The following is a 24825-nucleotide window of genomic DNA, read 5'->3' as shown; positions in this document are numbered from 1 at the left end:
TTTTAGCATGCATAGCTTTGATGAAAATGTAATTTACATATGTTCCTCGAGAATATATATACAAGATCCAAAATTCATGCGAACTAGTACACTTTATATACTTATAATCCGTATATACGTGCATCTTTATATTCCATTCCCTAGGTCATTTTTCATATGTCTCGATATACCAACATGCAATCTATCCCTATATAAATATTAGTCTATTCTAGTTCTCTATTTCTCATCCAATTTTAGGGAGTTCAATGGATAGTGAATTTGCTTCATATATGTCACCTCCTCCACGAGATTCTAGCTTGTCAATTTGAGTTGAGTCATATCTTTGAACACGCATTTCGATTCAATAAAAGTCTTTTATCTTGCCAAATAAGGAAAGATAACCCTTTAGTTCTTGTTCCTAAATCCTAACCAAGTATAATTGATGTACTGAAGGACAAGACATATCAAAATTAAGACTGAGAAATGATGTACGATATGCCACATATTCGAATCCCTCTCTTTTATTTTACATCTTGTGGTTCATTCGCACCAAAATAATTTATGTCGCATTAATTTCATAAAATCATCATTCGTTCTCTTTAATTTCCCCTTTTTTTTGAGTTAAAACAATCGTGTTGTGCACAACAAATACGGAGTAGTAGGCTAGAATTACGACAAACTACGCATTCATGTGTAAAACTAATTAATTCCCTGACAAGAGTTGAATGGTCTTTAGGAGTTGTAGAATGACTAAAAGGTGATGTAAATTATTCCTATTTCCAACAAATCAGAAAAGGGTTGGATTGGAAAAAGCCAAGTCACAAAAAATAGAAAGCACATACTAGCAACGAATTGAAACTTCTCCTAACTAGTGGAAAATACGTTACTTGAGGATAATGTTCCTTGAAAAGTTGTACTACCACTAGTCTTTTCTGTTTTGATGGCCTGGCCACCAGATGGAAGCTAAGGGGGGTCGATCCAGCTATGTGACGGATTTTTCGTTTATATTGATAAGGGATTATGTCAGTAATAGGAGGGGTCACGTCTAACAACCATATAGAACTTGTGTTAGGTTTAGATGTAACATAGACGGCTCTTGGGGTGTGTTGGGTGAGCGATGGCACATGACTCTAAATTTCAGATATAATATAATTAGTTTTCTAAGTATCAACAAAAATAAAATTGAAGTAATGGTTAAGGTATTGTTATGTATTATCCAAAGTCATGGATTTGATTCTTAACAATTCATTTTTTTTTTTAATTTTCTTTCCTTTTTTCTTTTAATTAAATAAGGCTTCATTTTGAGAAATTACACACACTATAAGAATTTGTATCTTTAATGACAACCTAACAGCGACGGGTCAAAAATCCCGTCGCAAAAGTCTTTTGCGACGGGGCTAATAACCAAACAAAGACGGGAACAACGTAACCGTCTCAAATGTCTTTTACGACAGGTTAACGACGAGGTATTCCATTAATGACAACCCCCTTTTATTACGACATGTTCTCGACAGAAAATCCCGTTGTTAATCAACAATTATTGGTCTTTAGCGACGGAATTTCTTGTCGTTAATGGTACAATTTCTTGTAGTGATAGGACCCCATATTTTCGATGTCATCGTAACCCTGGCACTAAGATGTAGTGTTGCAAAATAATGTCATGTGGTCGAATTATACTCATTAGCCCTATTAGTCTATTACGGATTCACGGGACAAATGAGAAAAGCTCCGTCGACAAATGATAGGAAATGGGATGCTACTACTACTTAGCATCATCAATTCATCATGGATCACTTAAACGACTAAGGGATGGTTGATATAGTGGGGGTAGTTTTGATATTACTCTAGTGATTTATAGCTTCTTCAGTCGATCATGTTGGTGTTACTGTGTTAGTCTATCGCATAATAAATTAATTGTTAGGGTACGCTTGGATTGGGTATGATGCATTATGGGGGTAATAAAAGTCAAACCACCATAATAAAAGGACAATGAAGGTGAAATGAGGTGGTTGTAAGGAGGGTGGTGTGGTGGTATTGTGATGAGAAGTTGTGGTAGTGGCGGTGTTGTGAGGAGAGGGTAGGAAGGGGGAAGTAATTACCCCCAAATGAGGGTAATAATCACCCTAGTGGGATGGTGGGTAACTATTCCTCCCATGATGAGGGTATTTGTTCCTCCTTCCCTTTTATTTTCTTCTTGCCAACACTAGCTTGTTTCCTTTGCCACCACTTCATCCCCTCATCATCACCTTCAATTACCTTAGTTTGACTTTTATTACCCCTTTAATACATTACCCTCAATCCAAGCATGCCCTAAAAATGTTTAAAATCCTACCCTAAACAAATAAATAAATAATCATCGTTGATGAGTTGTGAAAGTCTCGCTCTTTCTCAACCTTTGCTTCCCTCTAATCCGATCCCTTTAATTGTTTTTGTTCTATATAAAGGGATTTTTTGTCATTTAACACCTTAAAAAAACTAGTTTTGTAATTTAACACCTTACTTAATTTTTATTATATTTAAATACCTTAAAAAAACTATTTTTTTTGAAATCGACACCACTTAACGTTTTCCATAAGAAAAAACGTTAGTTTTTAACCATGATATAGCTCCCAAAGTATAATTTGATGGTAGAAGGAGTTGTTTACCACCAAATCATACCTTGGGAACTTTAACATAGTAAAAAACTAACGTTTTTTTCTAACGAAAATCGTGAAGTGGTGTCGATTTCTAATTTTTTTTGTGTTTTAAGGTGTTTAAAAACAATAAAAATTAAGTAAGGTGTTAAATTACAAAAACTGATTTTTTTAAGGTGTTAAATGACAAAAAATCCTATATAAAGTGTAAAGCAAATTATGATTGAAAATAGCATTCTCTTTGTTGCTTGACACACCATTTCTATGAGTCATATTCTTTATTTAGAAGAGTTTATTTAAGCAATAATGGACAAACTTTAATGACGATATTGTTGTTGAAGGATAATGAGTGTGGGAGCCATTTTTTTCAAATGAGTATTGAGTAAATAGTCAAAATTTCTGACACTTTAAAGTGTTGATATTTTTGTACATCTAGAATTTTGAACCTCAACAATCAACATGCGAGTTAGAAACTGGAGATTGAATTAAATGCGGACAATGTAGAATTCCTCATAAATGAAGCACAACCACAAAACGACCAAATTAAAGGAATAAGTACTTTCTTCGTCTTTTTTTGTTATTTACATTTGATACTTTACACGCGTTTTAACGATTAATTAATGGCATTGAGATTCCTTTAACTTTTTTTATTTAAACAAGGAAAATTACTTTAATTTATAATGCTTTCACTTTTATCAAAATTCTAATATTGGGAAAATGAGAAAAATTTAATGTCCTAATGAAAAAGTGTGAGAGATTAAATGACCCAATGAATTTAATTGGTTAAAATAAACATTAGACACAAATTTTGATAGAATATTAAAACATTTATATGATAATATAAAGAAAATGTAGAGAACATTCTAGGACACTCAAAAAGGAAAACGTAAAACCCAAAAAAAGATGGAGGGAGTATCACAAAACTTACACATCTAGCTAATGAATTTGAGTTACCATTAATTAATGATAAATGAAGTTATGGAGAACCCTTATTCTCCAAGTATTCTTGAAACTGGGACTGGGTAATTCGAGGTTAGGGTGTAATTTCATTGTACTACCTAGGGGTGAAAGTTCGGTTTTCAGTTTGGATTAAGGCCCAAACCGAAATAATTCGGTTTACATTTTTGAAACCGAATCCAAACCAAATAACCTTTTAATCCAAACCAAACCAAACCGAAATTTTGTTTTTCAGTCCAATCCAAACCATAAAACTGAATTTTCATGGGCCTTTCATTTGGGCCATTTTTTGGGTCTATATTATACCTGTTTTTAGCCAATTTTTGGGCCCTTATTATACTTTTTAGCCAAGTTCGGTTTATTCGATTTTAGTTCGGTTTTAGTTCGGTTTATTCGGTTTATTCGGTTTCAGAATTTTCAGTCCAATCCAAACCATAAAACCAAATTTTAAAAAAAATCTTAGTCAAAATCGAACCGAATTTCTTATTCGGTTTGGTTTGGTTCGGTTTTCGGTTTTTCGCTACCAAACTTTCACCCCTAATACTACCTGATTTCTTGCTCTTTGTCTCAGAGCCATTGTAATTATTCATCCGAAATGATGATTAAGGTTGTCCGCTTTGATTTTCTTTCCTTCTCAAAAAACAAAAATCAAGTCAAAAACCTTTCAGAAAGGAGGGTCTAAAATACGAATGAGGCAAAATGACATTCACAAATTCATTCTTTGTCACTTGGTTAAGACCTCATTAGTCTTTTGAAGAGAATAAAACAAAACATTTAATGATTTAGTATGAGTTTTTACCGTGAATAGATATGAGACGATGAGATAACATTAAAGACTTGCACACTTTTAATTCGTACAATGTAAAATGAGTCAGGTGGATCAGGTTTCAGGATATTTTTATGCAAGTTATATATAGGCTATATATTTGGTTCAGATCAATCTGAGTCTGGCCTTATCCGGCTCTATGGTCAACAAAAATATTTAAGAAAAATAATCAACTCAAAATCAGGCATAATAATTTGTCCGTGCTAGTTCAATTTAGATCAAATCAACTTCATATCATGTTTGAACATAATTACTTATGAGTTTCGGATATAATTCAAGTCTAGGTCGGATTTACATGCTCCGTAATAAAAATTTATAGGTACATTTAGATAGAGCTCTATTACATTTTCTCCTCACAAATAATGGGAAAATGTAAAAAAGTGTGTACTGCACCCGAATGACAAACATTTTCATCCCACTAGCAAAGGTCGGTACTCGGTACGTACCAAATAATAGAACATTGTTAGGAGCGTAGTTAGGGTGTAAGTAGGATCAAAAATCAAGAGAGTAAATAACGATTAGTTCAAAGGAGTGGTCACCTTTAATTAAGGCAATAGCCTATAATTTGGGCATACTTTTCGCTTATATTTGGGTTGCTAATCTAAATGCACTCACCTTTTGTTAATCTTACCCATATCTTTCGGCCATTTTTTCACTCACCAAAGTACATTACTCTTTATTTTTATAATTATATGATAAATAAATAAATAAAATAGAATAATTAAGATGGTAGATGGAGTAAGTAATTTTGGGAAGGAAAAAGAGAGGTTTATAAAGATTTTATTTTCTAAGAAAAGCATGCCGTGCCGGATCATTTACGTCAAAACCAATGCAAAGGCCATCTTACTCTTGTGCTTGCGTTGGGCCACAGTGGGCCTTTGTTGGGTCACACTGTCAAACTATTTGGTCGTATATCTTCTCTTTCAAATTTTAGTCAAAAGCTATTAGGATATCCATGTCAAAAAGTTACCAAGTAATTTAATTGGTAAATCTCCATAGTCTCTGAGGTTCCGTTTGTTTTGACGGAAACTATTTTTTCAGAAAATGAAATTTTCATTTCTCCTTGGTGTTTTGTTAAGGGTGGAAAACAATTTTCCTAAAGGCGAAAAACAACTTTCTCTATGGGAAAACCAACTTTCCTTTAGAGAAGAAGGAATGTCACATTTTTCACTCTAATCTCTTATATTTATTTTTTTCTCCTCTGATTTTCACTTCTAAGTTTTTTTTTTTATAAATTTTCTCGTAAAAAAACACACAAAAAAAACTATTTTTCCTTGATATTTTTCCTTAAAATTTGTTTTCCATGGAAAATTATTTTCCTTTGAAAACATTTTCTGTTCAAATAAATGGAGCATTAGAATAAACTTGTACTTGTATTTATTGATAGCTTACATATTGACATATTGTATGTCACTATTTTTAAATTGTTGCTTAGTCAGGGCCTACATACTAACACCCTCGTGCAGTTGTATTTTAATTAGTTGTCTGTTTACAAAATTACAAGTCACTAATGTGGTTGGCTATATGCCTATATGAAATCTTTGTTGATCCTTAATTTGGCCTTGTACGAAGGATTTTTTCTCTTCTTTTTTCCTCTTCCTATTTTGACCCCATATCTTGATTTTCTTTACAGAAAATCCATCAAGAATCCATTATCAGTCGAAAGAGGACTAAGTAGTGACTAACATTGATTTGTGCGCCAAGTTCAGAGTATTTTGAAATAGTTGCAACCTTTTTTTCCCTTAAAAAAACTTTTAAGTTTCGAATAAGCACACAATAGATTAGTGTTTATTGACTAAAAATCAGAGAAAGGCTAAACTTTAAATATGCAGTAAACCGACATGGATGAACCAAACTTTGCATGACTATTTGGATGGATTTGTCAAATAACTCACGAGTCACAACCGGTATTCGTGAATAAGGTTTAAGAAAGTTCAGATGTACACAATCTTATCTTTAACTCCTAAGAGTTGGCTAATAAAGCTCCTGGCCCTGATGGGTTTGGGAGTACTTTCTTTAAAGGAATGTGGGGAGAAGTAAGGGATGATGTTTGCAAGGCTATCCTGGACTTTCTCAGTACTGGAAAACTCTTAAAAGAGATCAATAGCACTAGTATTACCCTTATCCCTAAAGGGAAGTGCCCTGAGAGTGTGCATGAGTATAGGCCCATTTCCTGTTGTAATGTGGTTTACAAATGCATTTCTAAAGTCTTTTGTAATAGACTTAGAACTATCTTGCCTGATGTGATTGCTCAGAATCAAGGTGCCTTTGTACAAAACAGATTCATTGTTCATAATATTATGGTTTTCCAAGACCTTGTTAAAGGGTATGAGAGGAAGAATAACTCTGCAAGATGTCTCATAAAACTGGATTTACAGAACGCTTATGACTCTGTACAGTGGGATTTTATAGAAGAAATGTTGGTAGCCCTCAAGTTTCCTACTCATTTCACCCATCTTGTCATGCAGTGTGTGAGGTCACCTAGATTCTCACTTTCTATAAATGGGACTCTTAATGGGTTCTTTGAGGGCAAAGGAGGCCTTAGACTGGGTGATCCCTTATCACCTTTGTTATTTGTGCTCTGTATTGAATACTTATCTAGAATTCTGATGCTGGTAGGTGAAAAAGAGGGGTTCAATTTCCATCCAAGGTGTTCTGCTTCAAAATTGAATCATCTGTGTTTTGCAGATGATGTCATTTTGTATTGTAAAGGTGGATTTAAATCTGTTCACTTGATGATGCAGGGATTTCAATTGTTCTCTCAAACTACTGGCCTAAAAGCAAGTCCTTCCAAAAATTTTGTCTATTGTCTCTGATATGACTGAAAGTGAAGTGCAAAGAATACTTGACATAACTAGTTTTGCCAAGGGGAGCTTCCCTTTCAGGTACCTTGGCATTCCTATTTGTTCTAAAAAGATAAGTGTGGCTGATTGTGAAAAAATTGTTGAGAAAATGTGTGTTAGAATCAAAGTGTGGAGTTTCAGAAATATGTCATTTGTTGGAAGATTAACTTCGGTTAATTCTGTGATAATGTCTTTGCAAACATACTAGGCTCAGATCATGATCTTGCCAAAGAGTGTCTTCAAAACTGTCAACAACATCCGCAAGAGCTACTTGTGGAATGGTGTTGCAGATTATGGTGGACCTGGGAAGGTAGCATGGAATCAGGTGTGTAAACCAAAGAAAGAGGGGGGCTTGGGGCTCATTAATTTAAAGATGTGGAACATAGCAGCCATGGGAAAACATGTATGGATGATTGCTACAAAAAAGGAAAATGTGTGGGTGAGGTGGATTCACTCTGTCTACCTCAAAGATCAAACTTGGTGGGGTTATTCCCCTAAAATTGGTGATAGCTGGTGTTGGAAAGCCATCTGCCATGTTAAGGAGTTGATGAAGACACACCTATCTGAGAATCAACTGTGTTCCATACCACAATAATCCATTAAAAAAGCTTATTGTAAACTGGTTCCTGCTACTGCTAGAGTATACTGGACTACTGCAGTATGGGGTAGTTTAGCTCAGCCAAGACAAAGATTCATTACTTGGTTAGCTGTGCTTGAAAGGTTGAATACTAAGGACAGATTGATGCAGTTTGGAGTTTCTACTGATAATCTCTGCTTGTTGTGTGGGCTTGAAGTGGAGAATCATAGTCATCTGTTCTTTGGGTGTCCGTACAACTCTGGATGCTAGCAGCAAGATGTTTCTTGTTAAAACATCAACAATTCCCTTCGAAGTTTACCTAATCTGATTAGATGGGTGCATAGGAAGAAGATCACAAAGTTCAGGAAAGAGGTGATTTACACCTTTGTGTGGTGTATAGTTTATCACATATGGGTAGAGAGGGATAATGCCCTGTGGAACAGCCAAATTAGAAGCATTGATAAAGTGTGCAGTCTTGTAAAGCAGATTGCTAATACTAGAATTAGTTCAGTTTTGCCTAAAGCTATAAGATCTAGTGATCATAACTGATTTTTAACCCTTTTTGAAGGGTAGTCTTTGGCTTTGTGCCTTCTTTTTGTGGTTGTAGTGGAGTTTGTTCCACTAGCTTGCTAATCTTGTAAATGTTGATGCATATATATACAAATACTTGCTTATCAAAAAAAAAAAAAAGTTGGCTAATAAGCATTTTAGTCGTTTTCACACATTTGAAGTATTCAATTTAATTTAACTGACATTGCACTAGTATTATGGAGTGACCCAAAATACTGTTGTAATGAATGTAAGAAGAAGAATAACAAATAAAGTACACAAAAGATTCACGTGATTTATTTAATAATACGTTAACTACATCACAAGCAATTGAGAGATTTTTATTGATCTTGAAGACAATATCAAATTAGGTTAGTGACAAAAGAGTTTATATAATACCCAAAACAACGAGATTCCAATGCTAGATCTTTTGAAAGAGACATGATTATTCAAGGCATATGGCAAGTTTTCAACAACTTAAGGCTCGTTTGGTATCACTGTCAGTTTTCAGTTTTTTGGTTTTCCAACAAAAATTTAGATTGAATCTATTACTATGTACTAAAAGAGACACCAGGAATGATACGTGTCAATTCCTGGTGCGATTTTTTCCCGCCAAAAACCACTTTCCCAAAAAAATGTATTTGTTTTACTTTATTTTTATTCTCTACCTGTTTTATATAAAATATTTATGTATGGAAACAAAATTTAGTTTATAAATTATGGCAATAATAGATACGAAGTAATTATAATTATTCTAAATTGGTAATATTTTAGTCAAATTGCTATATTAATAATGGAAAATATATCACTCAACATTTTGGTCAAATTACCATATTAGCATTTTAAATATGCACATTAGATGAATAAATTTAAACGAGTATGTTAAAAATATTATAAGTATGCAGTAGTTTGGGAGATAATCAATTAAATATTTTGTGAAAAAAATTATCAAAATCCGTGCGTGTAGGGGATCTAATCTAGTTATGAACTAAAAGATAGTCATACCTATTGTAATCATGTTAATTTTGAAAACTGACAACACAAAACTGAAAACCACTTTTTGTAGTTTTCTTATTTTGATTAGTTTTGTAAAAAAAACAGAAACCTAGAAGCAAAAAACGATACCGAACGGAGCCTAAAGAGTAAAAGCTTACCATACCTTAAACCTCACCCCCACTAACAGAGTTTAGCTTACCACACCTTAAAGACGAATAGGGCCTAAAAGAAGCAAACATAATTAATAAACTACTAAAGCCCAAAATCTGGACAACTATTTCTCACCTTGGGCCAAGATATATCATACTCCTTTGACCCTTTCCCATGAATAAGAAATATTCAAGTATTATCCATTTATCTTCCAAAAACCAAGTGTTTTGGTTTTGATGGCCCATAAAATGGATATACTCGCTTCGTCTATTAATATATTTCCATTTTTCTTTTTTGGAGTCCTGAAATGATCTTTCACTTTCCTTTTTAATTCACCTAAATTCCCAAAAAAAAAAAAAAAAAATCACAATGGAAAAAATATTACAGGCCAGTGGAAATATTGATGAAGGACTATTTTTTTTAAAAAAAAATTTTTGGACAATTTGTAAAATAATACAGAGTACATAATTACATTATAATAAATTTAATAAAATAATATACTTTCTCCGTTCCATAAATATTCCATCATGGTTGACTTTTACTCCTCTAACCCATTACGTTGACCCTTAATACTCAAATCGTGTATAAGTAAAAATTACTCCCTCCGTCCGAGAGGACTGGGAAACTGAAGTTGTGCACGTGTACCGAGAGGGAAATCGTGCGGCCGACTGGCTTGCCAACCACGGGGTGGCTCAACCACATGAGATTGTTATCTTGGAGGATTTACCTATAGCTTTCAGTAGATTACTAGAAGAGGACGTAAGAGGTGTGGCAATGCCACGCTACATTCCTCCTTAATTGCTTCTTTCTCTGTTTTTCTTTCTTTTGGTTAGCTTTAGCTGTTTTTGTAATCTGTTTGATTTCTTTAGGCACTTTGCCTTCGTAAGCATTTTAAAAAAAAAAAACATTATAATAAATTTAATAAAATAATATACTTTCTCCGTTCCATAAATATTCCATCATGGTTGACTTTTACTCCTCTAACCCATTACGTTGACCCTTAATACTCAAATCGTGTATAAGTAAAAATTACGGAGTATATAAAAAAAATGATATTTAAAAAATATATATATCGATACAAATATAACATGACCCCACATGAGGCATGGCTACATTTTTCTTACGTATGAGTCACAAAAAATGGCCAAAGTCGTGGTGTAAATAGATAAAGAATCAAATGGTGCGATATTTTTGGAACAGATAAAGTAGTATGTAGCTAGGGGTATAAATTGGATGGAATGGTTGGACTTTGCTAAGTCTAAATCCAATCCAAAAAAAGTTTCAACTTGAATATTTGAGTATGAGTCCGATCCAATTTTTTTTGAATCCGATGCAACCCAATCCATATAAATTTTCTTGAGTCCAAGTCCAGTCCAATCCGATCCGATCCGATCCAATTTCTTTAGAAAAAAAAAGTTATACTCAAATGGTTCGAACATAATACTGTCACCGGCTATATTTTCTGGCACATAAAATAATACGTACGAGTATTAAATATTGGGTATCGAATATTTTAACACCCATAACTACTAATCACTTTTCTAAATAGCCTTTAATTTAGTCAAGCATAGATATAATTGCAAATAACAATATGTCTTACACATCTAAATACTGAGGGCCTGTGTACAATAGGTCTCAGGTTCGAATCCTCCCGCCCCCATTTGTAATTTATATTGCCCTGGTGGCTCATTCGCACCAAAAAAAAAAAAATCTAAATACTTTGTCATAAAAGGTTTTAATTCTTAAAAAACGTAAATTTTAAAATCTATTAAAACTCAATAATCCAACCATCACAACCAACTACAGAAAGTGAATGAGAAAGAGGGTGAGAATTTTTTTTGGATTATGGGTTCTATATGGAGTGTTCTTTTTTATTTTTTTTATTTTATTTTTTATTATACATACTAGTAAATAAAGACCCAAAAATCACATATTTCACAATAGTTTTAAAATTACATAGGTTTGTATAAAAATAAAATTTTAAAAATTTGGACTTAATTGGATTTTTGGACTCCAAACGTTTTAGTCCAAGTCAAGTCCAAAAATAATTGGACTTGGAAATTTGAGTCCGGGTCCGATCCTCTCCAACAACTTTAGACTGGACTGGACTGGACTGGACTTTTCTCAATCCACTTACACCCCATACGTTGCAGCATGTATGATCACTTATGGTCCAAAAACCCCTATCTCGAATCTCAAGTCCCAAATGACCAATTTTTTACTTGCAACTCACTCGATCCATAATCTAATGTATTGTTCGTTTCTTGACTCTCAAGTCCAAAAGACCAAATCTATACTATTATTAAAACTCCAAGGCAAGGAATGACATCTTGCCACATGTCACTTTCTATTATCGATGACATGTCGCATCGTCATCTTTGACATGTCATGCATCTCATATAATTTTCTTGATCATGAAAAAATGTTAGTTATAGGTTTCGAACCTATGACATCTCATTTGTCTCTCGATCACATCACTAATTAGTCAGTACTTTACGAGTTAATAATCCTTACATGTTAAAACTAGATTTTAGCCCGTGCGATGCACGGTTTCTATTAAATTATTACGTTAAAATAAAAACTCCTATATATATCAACTGCTATATTTTATATATTACTCCCTCCATTTCTTTTTGTTGTATCCGTTTTCATTTTAAGCGTTTCTTTTTGTTGTATCCGTTTCTATTTTTGGACATACATTTTATCCTAAAATACTCTTACATTTCTATCTAATTATCAAAATACCTAAAGATTCTACCCATATTCCCACCTAAATTTCCCGACCCCTATTATTTAATTCTTTTCTCTTCCCCATATAACCACTCTCTCACCTCCTTTATCACCCATCATTATCACTCCTCTCTCTTACCTTATTTCTTTATTATTTTTTTTATTTTTTTTATTATAATCTCTTACATACAATCATTTTTCTTACACCCAATCATTACACTTATACCAATACAAACCAAGATTCCAATTTTCTTAAAAACTCTCCACTTTCTGAAATGGATACATCAAAAAGAAATGGAGGGAGTAGATTAGATTGTTTTTTTTTTGGATTGAATTTCTTTTTAGATTTATTTTTTTAATTATTATAGTTTTTGATTTTGGATGAAATTATATATAATATTAATAATTAATTAATTACAATATCTACGTGGCACCTAATTATTTATCTACGTGGCATTCAACTTTTTTAATTCAAAAATAATTTTGAAGTCTTATTTTTCATTCATTGGCCGAAACCATTAGATTTCCTACGTGGCGCTCTAATATTGGATTAATGTTTGATTTTGGATTGAATTTTATTTTAGATTAGTGTTTGATTATGGATGAATTTTATTTTAGATTTATTTTTTAATTATTAGAGCGTTTGATTTTGGATGGAATTGTATATATATTAGTGATTAATTAATTAATTTAAATATCTAAGTAGCATCTAATTAATTATCTACGTGGCATTCAATTTTTTTAATTCAAACATAAAGTAGACATATTATTTTTCATTGGCCGAAACTATTAGTAATCCTAGCTGGCGCTCTAATAGTTCAACAAATATGCCTCCTTTATATATATATATATATATATATATATTAGATTAGATTTATTAAAGCATACTCAAAGCAAGATATATTGTAATGTAGAAAATTAAATTTGACTCAAAGCGAGTTATATAATAATCTAATTAATTCATTTTTCTACTATCCGGAGCATCGCCCGGAACACTAACTAGTTTGTACTCAAAACTCCATGATGTAATTTTCTGATCATTGATTAGCTCTATTCTCAAGTTTTACCACTTGTGTATTACGGTTATGTTTCAAAGATGCCATGATCTAAAAGTTCTCAACCATCCTAAAATATATATATATATATATATATATATATATATATATATATATATATATATATATATATATATATATATATATATATATATATATATATATATATTTTGTTTTTTTTGTTTTTTGTTTTTATAATTGACGGGCTCAACACTCTTAATTATTCCACCATGGAAACTGTTAAAAATGGTAGAATAATATCATTAATTAGTCATAAAGAAACCTGCAAAAACCTGCATTGGAGAGCATGAAAGCACATTGTTAGAAGTGACATTTGCTTAGGAATTGCAGAAGCATTCATTCCCTACTTATCAACTCCCAGATTTCTCTTCTCTTAATCTCAAATTAAAGGGTTTCTGTTCATCTTTAATCTTTAGAGCGCACAAATTCAAAATTTGAAGGTAGAAAAACACCCAAAAATAGACATATAAAGTACAAAAAAGGATAAAAAACCTTTTTTTTTTTTACACAATTACACTTTCGTATTTGAACATCCCAACAAAACCCTTTAATACCCATCTCATATGAACATGATCTTATTATTTGATGCAAGATGCTGAGAAAATGAAGGTATGCTTCTGTTTCTATTTTGGGTAAAAAAAAAGGACAAGAACTTTGTGTTTTTATGCTCAATTTTGACTTATGTGTTTTCTGGGTTTTATGAATACTTTATGGTATAATGTTAAGTTGTGATTTTTTTGTAATAATTGTATAAAATTATCGGGATTTAGAGAATTAAAGGGTCTAATGAATGTTTTTTTGCCCCATTGTTTGATTTTTGATGTCATGCATGATTAATATGGCTAATTTTATTGCATGTTATTGAATTATTAGGTATGTGTAAATTTACTATGGGGTTGTGAGTTGGACAACTTAAGAATTTCTTTGCATTCTGAGTTTGAGGCATTTCCCATGATATGAGAGAAAAAATTGATGAAGACTACATTTGGAAAGTTTAAGTGACATTACACTGCATTTCATGGATTTGAAATGGTTTCTTTTAGAGGAAAATTTGACTCAATTTGGAAATTGACCATCTTTGAAAACAAGGGAGAAGATGAAAAGTAATTGTTCGGTTTCAGAATTATACTTACAAGGGAAATTATTGATTGTTTTTTAGTCCATGGAATTGGTGCATATCCATGCTGGTGTGCTAGTGTTATGCTGCTTGTGTGTGATTGTGGCATTAGTGGTTCTTGTGTAGTTTGTAATATGATGACTTAATGACCATTTTTCCAACTCAAGGAAATACTTTAGGTTTCTTGCTTCTCCAGTGGATAGTATGTGCAAAATTAACTTAGAGAAGATTTTTCTTCACTAGATAGTATGTGCCAAATGATCTCAGAGAAGTTCTTTCTTCACTACTGAAGACCAAATATACTTACCAAAGGCTGTTTTTTCCACTTAATCCCAACTCTCAAGTCATTCACCCTTTTTTATTCCATTTTTTGCATTCTTAAGAGATACAGTGATTCTTCTTCATAAGACGACCTTGGTTGAGTAACTTTGTTCAGTTTAGAGGCTAAATGAATCTTAAATTTTTAACAATAGTTTTGTTTCCATATTAACAGTTAAGAATTCCTGTTTAGACTCCAATTCATTTCACCGCAGGAGGCAGGGGCAAAAGTTCGGATTGATTGCAGCACTTCTAAGGCTTTGTATGACAGTATGCTGAAGATTCCTGAAAGGTTTCTGCAAGATAAATTAGAGGTGCCAACTTCTATAGAGCAGACTTTATATCCTATTGTCTTGGTGCAACTGCATTGCAGTCTTTACATCCACTGTACTCCATAGTTGTTTGGTAATTTTGTGTTTAGTAACCTTAATTTATTACAGGGAAAACCAACAAAGATTTTGAATCCAGAACGGGAGAAAAGGCTTGATATGATGAGGAAATTACTAGTACAAAATACGGGGTAAGTGCTTACAAACTAAGATACGAGACACTTAAATGGGAGAAATACTTTTAGATCTCGTACTTATATTGCAGAATTGACAACTTAGAATTTCAAGAAATCGTCTGCAAGGACCTCAAATTCTTAAAAGAGAATGAGGTAAAGCATTTGGGTTCTTTCTATATGTCTTGTGATTTCAACTGATTACAATATCATCAAACTAAGTACTCGTATATGTATTATTTTCTTTCTCTTTTCAGGTCCATAATCGAATATACTCCAACATTAAACAAAAAACTGCGAGTGAAGCTATTAGTGTCCTGCATTTGTAAGCGAAAGCAGACAACTCTATTCAGACCCTTATTTTGTCCTTTTTTCCAATTCTTGACAGAAACTTTGGTCCTTTTTTACAGGCCTGCAGAAGAATCCTGTAAACAGAGTAATGAGAAGAACGAAGTTTCAACTTCGGTACTTTAATAACTGGAACTTATTATTTGCTTATCTATCATGCACACATTCTAAATAAAATGAAAAAACGTATAAGATTGTTTTCTGCATGATATAGGAGGCTGATGAGTTTGTCAGCATTCTATCGGAAGCTTACAAGGACGATCCAGATGTTCATTTCATTCCTTCTATGCAGTTTGTGGGTTTATATCTTTTCTTTTTCTCTCGATGTCCTGTATTAATTTGCAACAAGAATAAAATTAAAGAGCACTTAGTATTTTCACGTGTGTCTGGAACTTGTTATTGTATTTGCACTCACAGAATGAGATATTATAGTCGTGAAAATTTGAACGGCAGGGGAAAGAGGATACCCCTGGATGGAACTCATGGAGGAAGGTGAATACATGTTTGGAATGTTCACCTTCTTTAATATCTACTTAATGTGCTTCTGATTTTTTGTCTGCCATATTGAAAAGCTTAGCAATGCTTCTTTAGTCCGGTGCTTGTGTCACAAATGTATTCATGGATGCATCGCTCATGTAAATGACCGGGAAGTTACACATTGTGGGTTTCTGTAGTGGATTAGATGTTATGAAGTCTTACATGTCAACCGTTGTTATACTGCTACTTTACCTTATTTTAGTCATTGAATCCTCCATCGGGCCTTTTTTAGTCTTCTTGAGAATATTACATTGTGCGATTCTTCTCCTGGCTCGCTTGATTTCCAGTTGGCTTATAGACCAGAAAATTTGGATTTAGGACATGACAATTGGGAAGTGTTTAACATAAAGAATACCCACAGCGTGAAATCAAGATGCTTCGTGTGTAAATGTGGAAATATTTTCAGTAGTTGGCAAGAGGGGAAATAGTACCACTTGATTGAGGGGTCAATCATCTCGCATTCTTCGCACTAGCTATGCCTATAATTGCCTCGATAATCTTAGTAACCTTTGTATATTATAAGATCTGCCTCTTGTATATATGTTCTATTGTTTACTTACACAGATACGTAATACATCTTTCACTAGTTGGACTTCGCCTAAAGTTCTTGAAGTTGAAAAACATTTTTTGCATGTAAAGCTTCTAGAAAATGAGCTTATTAATTACCTTGAATGAGGAGGCATTGCAAGCTCTTCTAAATTTAAATGTAACCAAGTGCCGTTGTCAAGTTTCCTTTTTCTCTGCAGACGAAAGTTGTTGCAGCAAGATTGGTTTTGCTTGATGAGATCAAGAACAAAAAAGCGGCAGATGAAGACACATTGGCAGAAAAAATGAAGGTATTTACTTCTCTATTCATTCTCCTGTTGTCATATTGGATTCACATATTCTTTGATTTCTATGCCTAAATAATATTGAGAGGACGATTTCTATTGGAGGACAACATACACAGGAGGGGGTCCATCCTAGCAACTTGTCGTCATAGTTTAGCGAAAAGGAATTACTGTACTCCTGATTGTTTTATTAATCTAGGTTTAAAGTACTTATAACAATTTCAAAGTATACTATAGCTATTGAACTTTTATGTACCCTAGGATCAACTGGAAATCCTTATCGCAGTTCACAAGGATCTTAAGAAGTACTACCAGATTGATGGGGAAATAAATAAAAATTTGTACTTAATCCACTAAGTTTAAGGGGAAAAGAGTTAGAGGACTTACTCATAGAAGTAGTGAATTACCTTTTTTCTAATTTTTAATTTCTTTCAATGAGGAAGAAATAAATTATTCAGCAGAATGCTATTCATTTACATATAAGGAAACTCCAATAATTAGGCAGCAGATATAGAATTAAACAACTGATAAATATTTAACATTTTTCTACTATGACTAAATACTCAGGGAAGGATCTTGTGAGTTTTTATTATCAGCAAGAAAAGATATGGATTTAGCATTTCTATTATAAAAACAAGCTTTTGCAGTTGTTTAAGTCTGAAAACTTCCCCCCCCCCCCCCCCCCCCCCTCCCTAAAAATTGAGGGTGAGGAACTGAGTATACCTACACAGTCAAGGAATTGAAGGCTTATTTGTATTATTAGCACAAGCATTATTTTGGAAAAGAAATTATAATACAATGTTTTACGTGTCATAACCAACGAAGGCTCATTGCTGTACCTCGGGTAGGTGAATCCAAATCAAGGTAAAGCATGAAACCAAGGTTCTGTGTACCTGCCCTGCTCAGTTTGATTAATTGTAGGGAACATTTCTTTGTTGGAAAATCAGAGGAGAAGGAATTTACAGATTCATTTGATTGAAGTGCCATTCTATTCAATGTTTGAACCTTTTCTGAATTTTATGCACTTAACCATCAGAAGATACTGTATTTGAAGATTATTTGGTGTGCAATGTGTAAAATATTATAAATTGTATTTTGTTGGTAGAATCTCACATGGAAGAATTTTGCTATGAATTGCACTGACAAGGGGAAGATATGATATTGTCATAGGATAGATTGATCCTCATTATTGATTTGATATCTGATTTTGATATCTGATTTGATATCTGATTTTGATAAACAGATACACCATTTTGTGCTTAGAAGTTGCTCACTTTTTCTGGTGTATTTTCTATTGCACATTTAAATTAAATTTGTCAAAATTTTACTCATCTGATGCTCATTGTTTTTTAAAAGGTTGCATAGCCCTTTTAATCAACTGATCCTCATTAATATAGTATAGAACCTTTAACTACATTAATCAAAGAAGTTCTTACTTGATTCTTCTTTCATATGCTAAATATAATTTCGTTGTGACGTAATTATTGCATCATTCAGTACTTTTCCCCGAAAAGTTTAGTATTAGCCTACCAATTGAAATTCTGATTAACTTGGCAGTATAAAAACTGATTGATTGCATTTTTCATGAGGTAGTGACCAATAGCATTAAATCACTCATTAATATCAATCTTGTCTTGTACTGAATGAAAAAGCTTCTAAAACACCAATAGTGTGTTACTGAATGTTACGTTACCTTGTTCAACGTTAAACGTCATTGAAACATCTCATGATATCAACAAGTAGTGCACCTCGAATGCATCAATCTATGAATCATGGCCATCTTCTTCCTTTTTTGATTTAGGTTTATTCAATTGGATATCCACCCGTTCACATTTCAATTTGTCTTCCATACTTTATAAACTTTTCAGGGTTGCATGTTAACGATATTTTACTCTTTTTGTTTTCACATGTGTTTCTCAGGGAAGATCTGATCCTTTGGGTGTGAAGATGGGTAGCTGTTCGTCCTCTAACGTTGCACTTGAGGTATGGAAAATTAAATATGCTGATGTTCTTCTAAAGCTGTTTTTGTTTGAACTTCTTCTTACACTGAAATTGCAGTTGATTCATTTTCTTGATAGGATCCTTTTTGTCATAAATTAATGGCTTATGGTGTTGTCATTAACTGTATATAAACATGCATGTGATGTGAGTATGTGACAAAGTTAATTGGAAGAAGGGTTTAACAAATTGAGTGAAATTAACAAATTTGAATTTATGATTGGTTTTCAATTGAAGTGATTGGTTTCAGTTGAAGTGATTGGTTTCAGTTGAAGTGATTGGTTTCAGTTCTTGATTATTTCTGAGGTAAAATATCAAATGTTGAATTAACTCTTGGCATGGTCTTTTGGAGCTGAAAGAGCAGCTCGACAATAATTTATTAGTTCTCTATCATCATATTGCAATCTGCTGATAGTCAATTGACCGTTAAAACCGTTAACCTGCGCCTTGTGACCCCTTTCTCTAAAGAAAGAATAAAGTAAAAGAGAATCAATGAAAAGAAAAGAAAAGAAAAGAAAAGAAAAGGTCGGACTTATATACTCTTTGACCGGTGTCTATAGAAACTTAGTTTTCTTGCTGACAAGACACTATTTTGTGCATTTCAATTGATTTGTTGCCACGATTTAATCGTTGCTAAATTTCAAAGCCAAGTGCTTTGTTTTTCTGAATATAGTGATGTTGCCACCATCAAGCTCTAAAATCTTAACTTCCAAAAAAAAAGGTTCTTTTGACTTTGTTACATCCCAGGTTTACTCTAACTTGTGTTAATGAAGGCCAATTAAGGTAACACATTTCAGCTATCTTAATTGATAAGGAACTGAAATGTATAATGTGTTGACTAACTACGGTTATTTGGCATGCATCTTAAATAAAATAAAGGGCGCTGGAAATGGCTTAAATTGAGATGCTACTCTTTCTAGTTTTGTATCATGTCTTAATAAGGACTTTAAATTTTGCTATTTATTCATATTTAGCCGATTAATGCGGCAGATCCTTGGGTTTGAACTGAGATCGGCCACCATCTTATTTCTTTTTATTCGAAAAATTATACGAAGTATACAAATTTCAGCTACTTGTACAACTAGTTCTACCAAACAACTCATACAGTCATCTGCCTCGTCAGTTTCAACTCCTTTTCAACTAGTATTTCCAAACATAGCTAAATAATCATAACATGAGTATCTTATTAAGTATTCTTTTTTGCAAAGTGGTGAAATTGGGAAGAATTGGTTTGTTTGGGGCTGTTACAATTACTTTTTGCCTCTCTGGAAACTTCCATAAAACATGTAAGGCGAGTTACTTTTATTTCTCGTATTTCCCGTCATCGCCAAATAGTACCGACAAAATAAGCTAGTCAACACTGAAAGATCCATGATATTTATTCTGCCAAATTAAATCTTCCCGGAGTACCCTGTTTCGTTTGTTTCCTGATGTGAAGATCTTCACCATTAATTAAGGCATATTTCTATTCATTATAATTCACTTGTCTCTGTTTACTTACTAAACTGTCTCAATCTCCTGGGCTCATCCTACATCCTGGAACTCCTGGACTCTTATTTCCTTTTCTGAGCCCTATGCATTAGGCAAGCCCTGTAAGATAAGTGAAACTATTACAGGAAAACTTGTAGCAAGGTCCTGCTTTGACATAGCATGTGAAGCTTTGAACCAAATTACCTTTGGACCCTCTTCTCATCAAGTTAAAAAAACCCATGGTTTGCTACTTTTTCTCCTGGTTAGCCTAATTGAGAAGCTAATCTGTTTTCTTAGATCAGAGTTAGGTAGCAATACGTTTCCCAAGAAATTCTCGTCCGTTAACTATAATGTGAGTGGAACATCAATTTTGGACATTTTGAGGGAGTTATCTTATTTTCTCTCCACGTCAAGTTAGCCAATTTTCCTGCCCTCTTTTAGTTATCGTTAGGGTCAATAGACTTTCTCTCTCACTTCCATTTATGACAATCAGCAACGGTGGTTCTTTCCTTTTTTCCCGTGTCATTATGTATTCAACATTTACTATACTTCCTAAGAAGTTGATGCTTTACCTCTGAATTAGTTTCAAAGTTGTTCTCGTCTAAGTTCCAAGACCAGGTAGGTACCTTGTATGGTATACACATGCATTTATAACGGGCGAAATCTGAAAGGCAAAGCCGTAGACAAGTTTTTGATTGGCAGATTAACTCCCTACCCCCCCTCCCTTTCACACACTATTTTCTCTTCCTCTTCCCTGCTTCCGATATCAACTGCTCACCTCTCTCTCTCTCTCTCTCTCTCCGTCATTCACCATCGCTTTTTTCCCTTCACCCCTCCTCATTCTCACCTTTTCACCTCTTGCTTTTTCCTTCTCACCTCCATTATCACCCTTTTATCTCTCTGTTGTCCTCATATGGAGTCTTCCTCATATGGTCTTTCTGCTCGTCCCCCTCCACAGCCTCCTTTCTTTTCCTCTCGCTTCCTCCCTTATATTCAACACTTTAGTGAAATGTAAAGTTGCAGACCTTTTGTAGTCAATTTTGCGCACTAAAGTTACAAATGTAGACCTATAGTGTGTAAAAAACCCACTTATTATCATGATTAAAGGAAGTAGATGTAAGGTAGATATTCAAGTTATTATCTTTTCTGTATCTTTTTGTTGTAGTTGGTTCTTAGGGAAATGATGGCTTGGATGGTAGAGCAACCCAGCGGGGTCGTGGAATTGATGGGGGAAGAGGTGGTAGCGCCTCGGAAGAGAGAGTGTCCTGTCTTTTTATAATTTTCTTCCATAAATGACCTATGGGTTTGAATTGGACCAAAACCATACCAACTCGATGCCAAAGTTCCAAAGACCCCCCCCCCCTCTCCTTGTCAAATTTGTTTTTTACACCAGCCATGCAATTGATTTTTCTCTATTGCTCTCTGAATAAGTTATCCTTCGAAACTTATATTTTTGAATGTATGAGTCATGCCACCAGAGTTATCAAGAAATGCTAGTATTGTGTTTACAGTGAGAACTAAAACCGACGTTCGAAGCACCTTAATTATAGTGTGATAATAGTACTTCCCACTGCTCATATCAGCTAACTGGCTGGTGGAACAAGAGCTGGCATTTTGAATTACTAGATCTTCGCAAAACCTTTACTAAGATTCTGATGAACATCATTCACAGGTCCTCCTGCCCAGTCAATGGATCAACTGCAGTCTGGGCATTAATAGGTTTGCAGCCATGGAACAGTTAAAAGATTGCACATTGCAGCCAGCTAATATCTACTTTCCACAATACACAAGTAGTTACAAAACCATTGTAGTACACATATCACTATAGCAAATATTTAGGTTTTATACAATTATTGTAATGATTAGTTGAATTTATATCATTACCTGTGATGATTTTTTTAGCAGCATTGTTCTTGTTTGTTTTACCTAAGCCGGGTGGTACTTTTGTGAGTTTGTATTGTTGATGGAAGTGGCAATCTAGCCAGGGGTAAATTGTAGGATTGAAAATGAGAGCGCAGTATTAAAATAAATTTCAGGTCACACTGAGAGTATCTTTTAAATATGTTGGTAGAAGTGACCAATAATAGCAGCAATGTGGTCTTATTTTTCTTGTAATCTTACCTCTGGTATTTAGCAGGTGAAAGTTAAGAAATCTGTTTCTTCTTTTCGTTGTCTTCAGGGCAGTACCAAAATTCAGTTGAAGCTAAATCAGGAGGATTCACAGCCTCAGCAAGACCATGATATACTGTCAAGTCAGGGCATACAGGTGATGTATCTTATCTTATTACAGAGTATCTGTCATTTCACGCCTCTTTAAAAGTTGAAACAATCCTATTTTGTTGTTTTTGGATAGCTGTTCTAATATATATTTTGTTGTATCTAATCTTATATGGAGTATCTAATACATAGTGTTCCATTTCTAAAAAAATTGTAGGTTAATTTAAGAGAGCTAAAGCCAGAGTGGCTTGAAAAGTTTTTCAGGAGGACCTTTTTTGAGCCTTGTTCTGAACATCCTATTCGCCGGAATGAGCTGAACAAGTATTGTATAGATTGTGATGCATCTCTCTGCCAGTATTGTGTGTCATTAGCTTCCCATGCAGGCCATAAACTTTTGAAGATCTATCGACATGTTTACAAGGATGTGGTCCCACTTGATGAGATAGGGAGGCATGTTGATTGTTCAAAGATCCAGGTGATTTTACCGTTCTATTAATTTTTACTTAGTTCAAGGAACTAGTTTTTAATATTTAATTATCTTTTTACTTGGTTCAGGGAACTATTTTTTATTTTTTTGCATATTTTAGGCTAGCGAGTCTTTTGTCTTTGTAGTTACTAATTTAATGATGCTATTAGATGATTAGAAACACCATGTCCTTCAACTCCTAAGTAATAGATATGTCTGAATTGCCGTATACTATAATTTGTCACGGAGATGGCAATGAAGATGTGTCTTGTAGTCTTTTACTGCTGGTACAATCCTTGGCTTCTCACATTCTCTGAGAAAGATAATAGGAAATCTCTGTCTGAATTGGGAGGTTGTTGCAAGGATTGAGGTCTTTCTATGTATTCCTTGGGAAATTAAAATCTGCATCTGTTTCTTTTCCCCCCTTATCTTTCGACTTTGTATTCAGAAGAACAGATCAGTTTCCCTGTTCTGTACCTTAGTCTTTGAACTACTTTATTTAGCCAGGAAAAAAGAAATATGTGTTAGATAACAAGGATAACAAATATGTGTTCAGGATGCTTTAGATATCTATTGTTTTTGCAACTTAGGAAGATGGAAGATATGAGAGTTTGTAGATGACTAGATCATGTTACTTAGACAACTATCGCCTAATCTTTATTTGCATGTGTATCCAGCCATACAGATGTAACAGGCAGATGGTCATAGCTTTGACTCCATTGCCACACTCGGGGACGAAAACAAATGAGGAGGCGACATGCCATACATGCAAAAGAAAGTTGATTGAGTATGAAGTTTATAATTACTGCTCCATTTCTTGCAAGGTAACGCGGTTTATAATTTTGTAGCTTCGTCTCACTAATTTGAAAACAATAGCGTTTTAATTGAATGGTTTGAATTTGAAATCTTGTGAATTGCATGCTGTTATGAAGGCTATGTTTGTTTGGTACTTTGGTTTTATTTTGGAATTTATACTAAGGTGGAGTATTTGATTTTATTATATGTGCCCGTTAAATTGTTTTATATTTGTTAATTCTGAAGGTCACAAGTTAAAAATCCTGGACCATATAGACTGTTTTATAACATCTAGTTTGAATTGTTTGATGAGTTGTTTCTGCTCAAAATCAATGCTCATATTGATAAATCAGCCACTCTTTTATTCAATCCCTTTCCCTGTAATTTATGGCACAAATGCATCTCAGGTGGAAGCATTCATGAAGAAGGAAAATGAATTAGCTCCTCCATTCCTGTTGCTTGATCAAGTAGTGGAGGGCCTGGAGGCAATCGTACAGCAAGTACAAATAGCAATACCGGACAAGACTCGCAAGAGGAGAAAGGGTATACCTCACCGTTCACCTCTTTTTTAGAAGACCTTCATATTTCTCTGCCCCAGTTAAAAGTTAAGCTTGTGACTGCCTATTTTCAAATTCGCGATGTAAAACATTGTCAAACCAAACCATTGCCATTTTTATTAAACATTGTTGCTGAGGGGGTGGTACCTTAGCCATTTAACCTTGTGTATGGAATTGCAAATGTTGCTCGATCGTGTTTAAAACTTATGGCTTCCTTCACAGTGGAACGTGCTTATTCTTGTTTCCGTAAACCATCAAGGTAATGATGTTTAATTACAAGCGTTCTAGCCACGATGATTTTCAATCTAGTGTACAAACTTATGTTGTCTCAAAGTCTACATATTCCTTCAAAAA

General features: G+C 33.7%; 1 protein-coding gene across 5 annotated transcripts; it reads left to right on the top strand.

The window, feature by feature from the left end:
* Positions 1-13533: 13533 nt before the first annotated feature.
* Positions 13534-24762, top strand: LOC110786780 (uncharacterized). Of its 5 annotated transcripts, none has more exons than XM_021991356.2 (14): positions 13534-13925; positions 14967-15065; positions 15192-15271; positions 15346-15409; positions 15511-15578; positions 15664-15718; positions 15816-15896; positions 16055-16093; positions 16885-16974; positions 18889-18951; positions 22616-22702; positions 22871-23128; positions 23797-23943; positions 24322-24762. In XM_021991356.2, exons 1-14 carry the CDS (start codon positions 13902-13904, stop codon positions 24484-24486), a joined length of 1320 nt encoding a protein of 439 aa, XP_021847048.1. In that variant the 5' UTR covers positions 13534-13901; the 3' UTR covers positions 24487-24762. The 5 variants fall into 5 exon arrangements, with proteins under 5 accessions (XP_021847048.1, XP_021847050.1, XP_056694996.1 ...); XM_021991358.2 differs by having other exon boundaries at positions 14945-15065; XM_056839018.1 differs by having other exon boundaries at positions 14927-15065.
* Positions 24763-24825: the final 63 nt, after the last annotated feature.

This window comes from Spinacia oleracea, chromosome 1 (genome assembly GCF_020520425.1).
Source record: "Spinacia oleracea cultivar Varoflay chromosome 1, BTI_SOV_V1, whole genome shotgun sequence".
Classification (NCBI taxonomy): domain Eukaryota; kingdom Viridiplantae; phylum Streptophyta; class Magnoliopsida; order Caryophyllales; family Amaranthaceae; genus Spinacia; species Spinacia oleracea.
The sequence above is the reverse complement of the archived record's forward strand: the minus strand, read 5'-3'. Positions and strand labels throughout refer to the sequence as shown.

What these genes read in the sequence shown, in the direction of transcription:
- LOC110786780 (XM_021991356.2), top strand. Translation starts at nt 13,902, where the DNA reads ATGCAAGATGCTGAGAAAATGAAG. An exon ending in TTCTGCAAGATAAATTAGAG is followed by an intron (nt 15,066 to 15,191) that starts GTGCCAACTTCT and finishes AATTTATTACAG; the next exon opens with GGAAAACCAACAAAGATTTT. An exon ending in AATTCTTAAAAGAGAATGAG is followed by an intron (nt 15,410 to 15,510) that starts GTAAAGCATTTG and finishes TTCTCTTTTCAG; the next exon opens with GTCCATAATCGAATATACTC.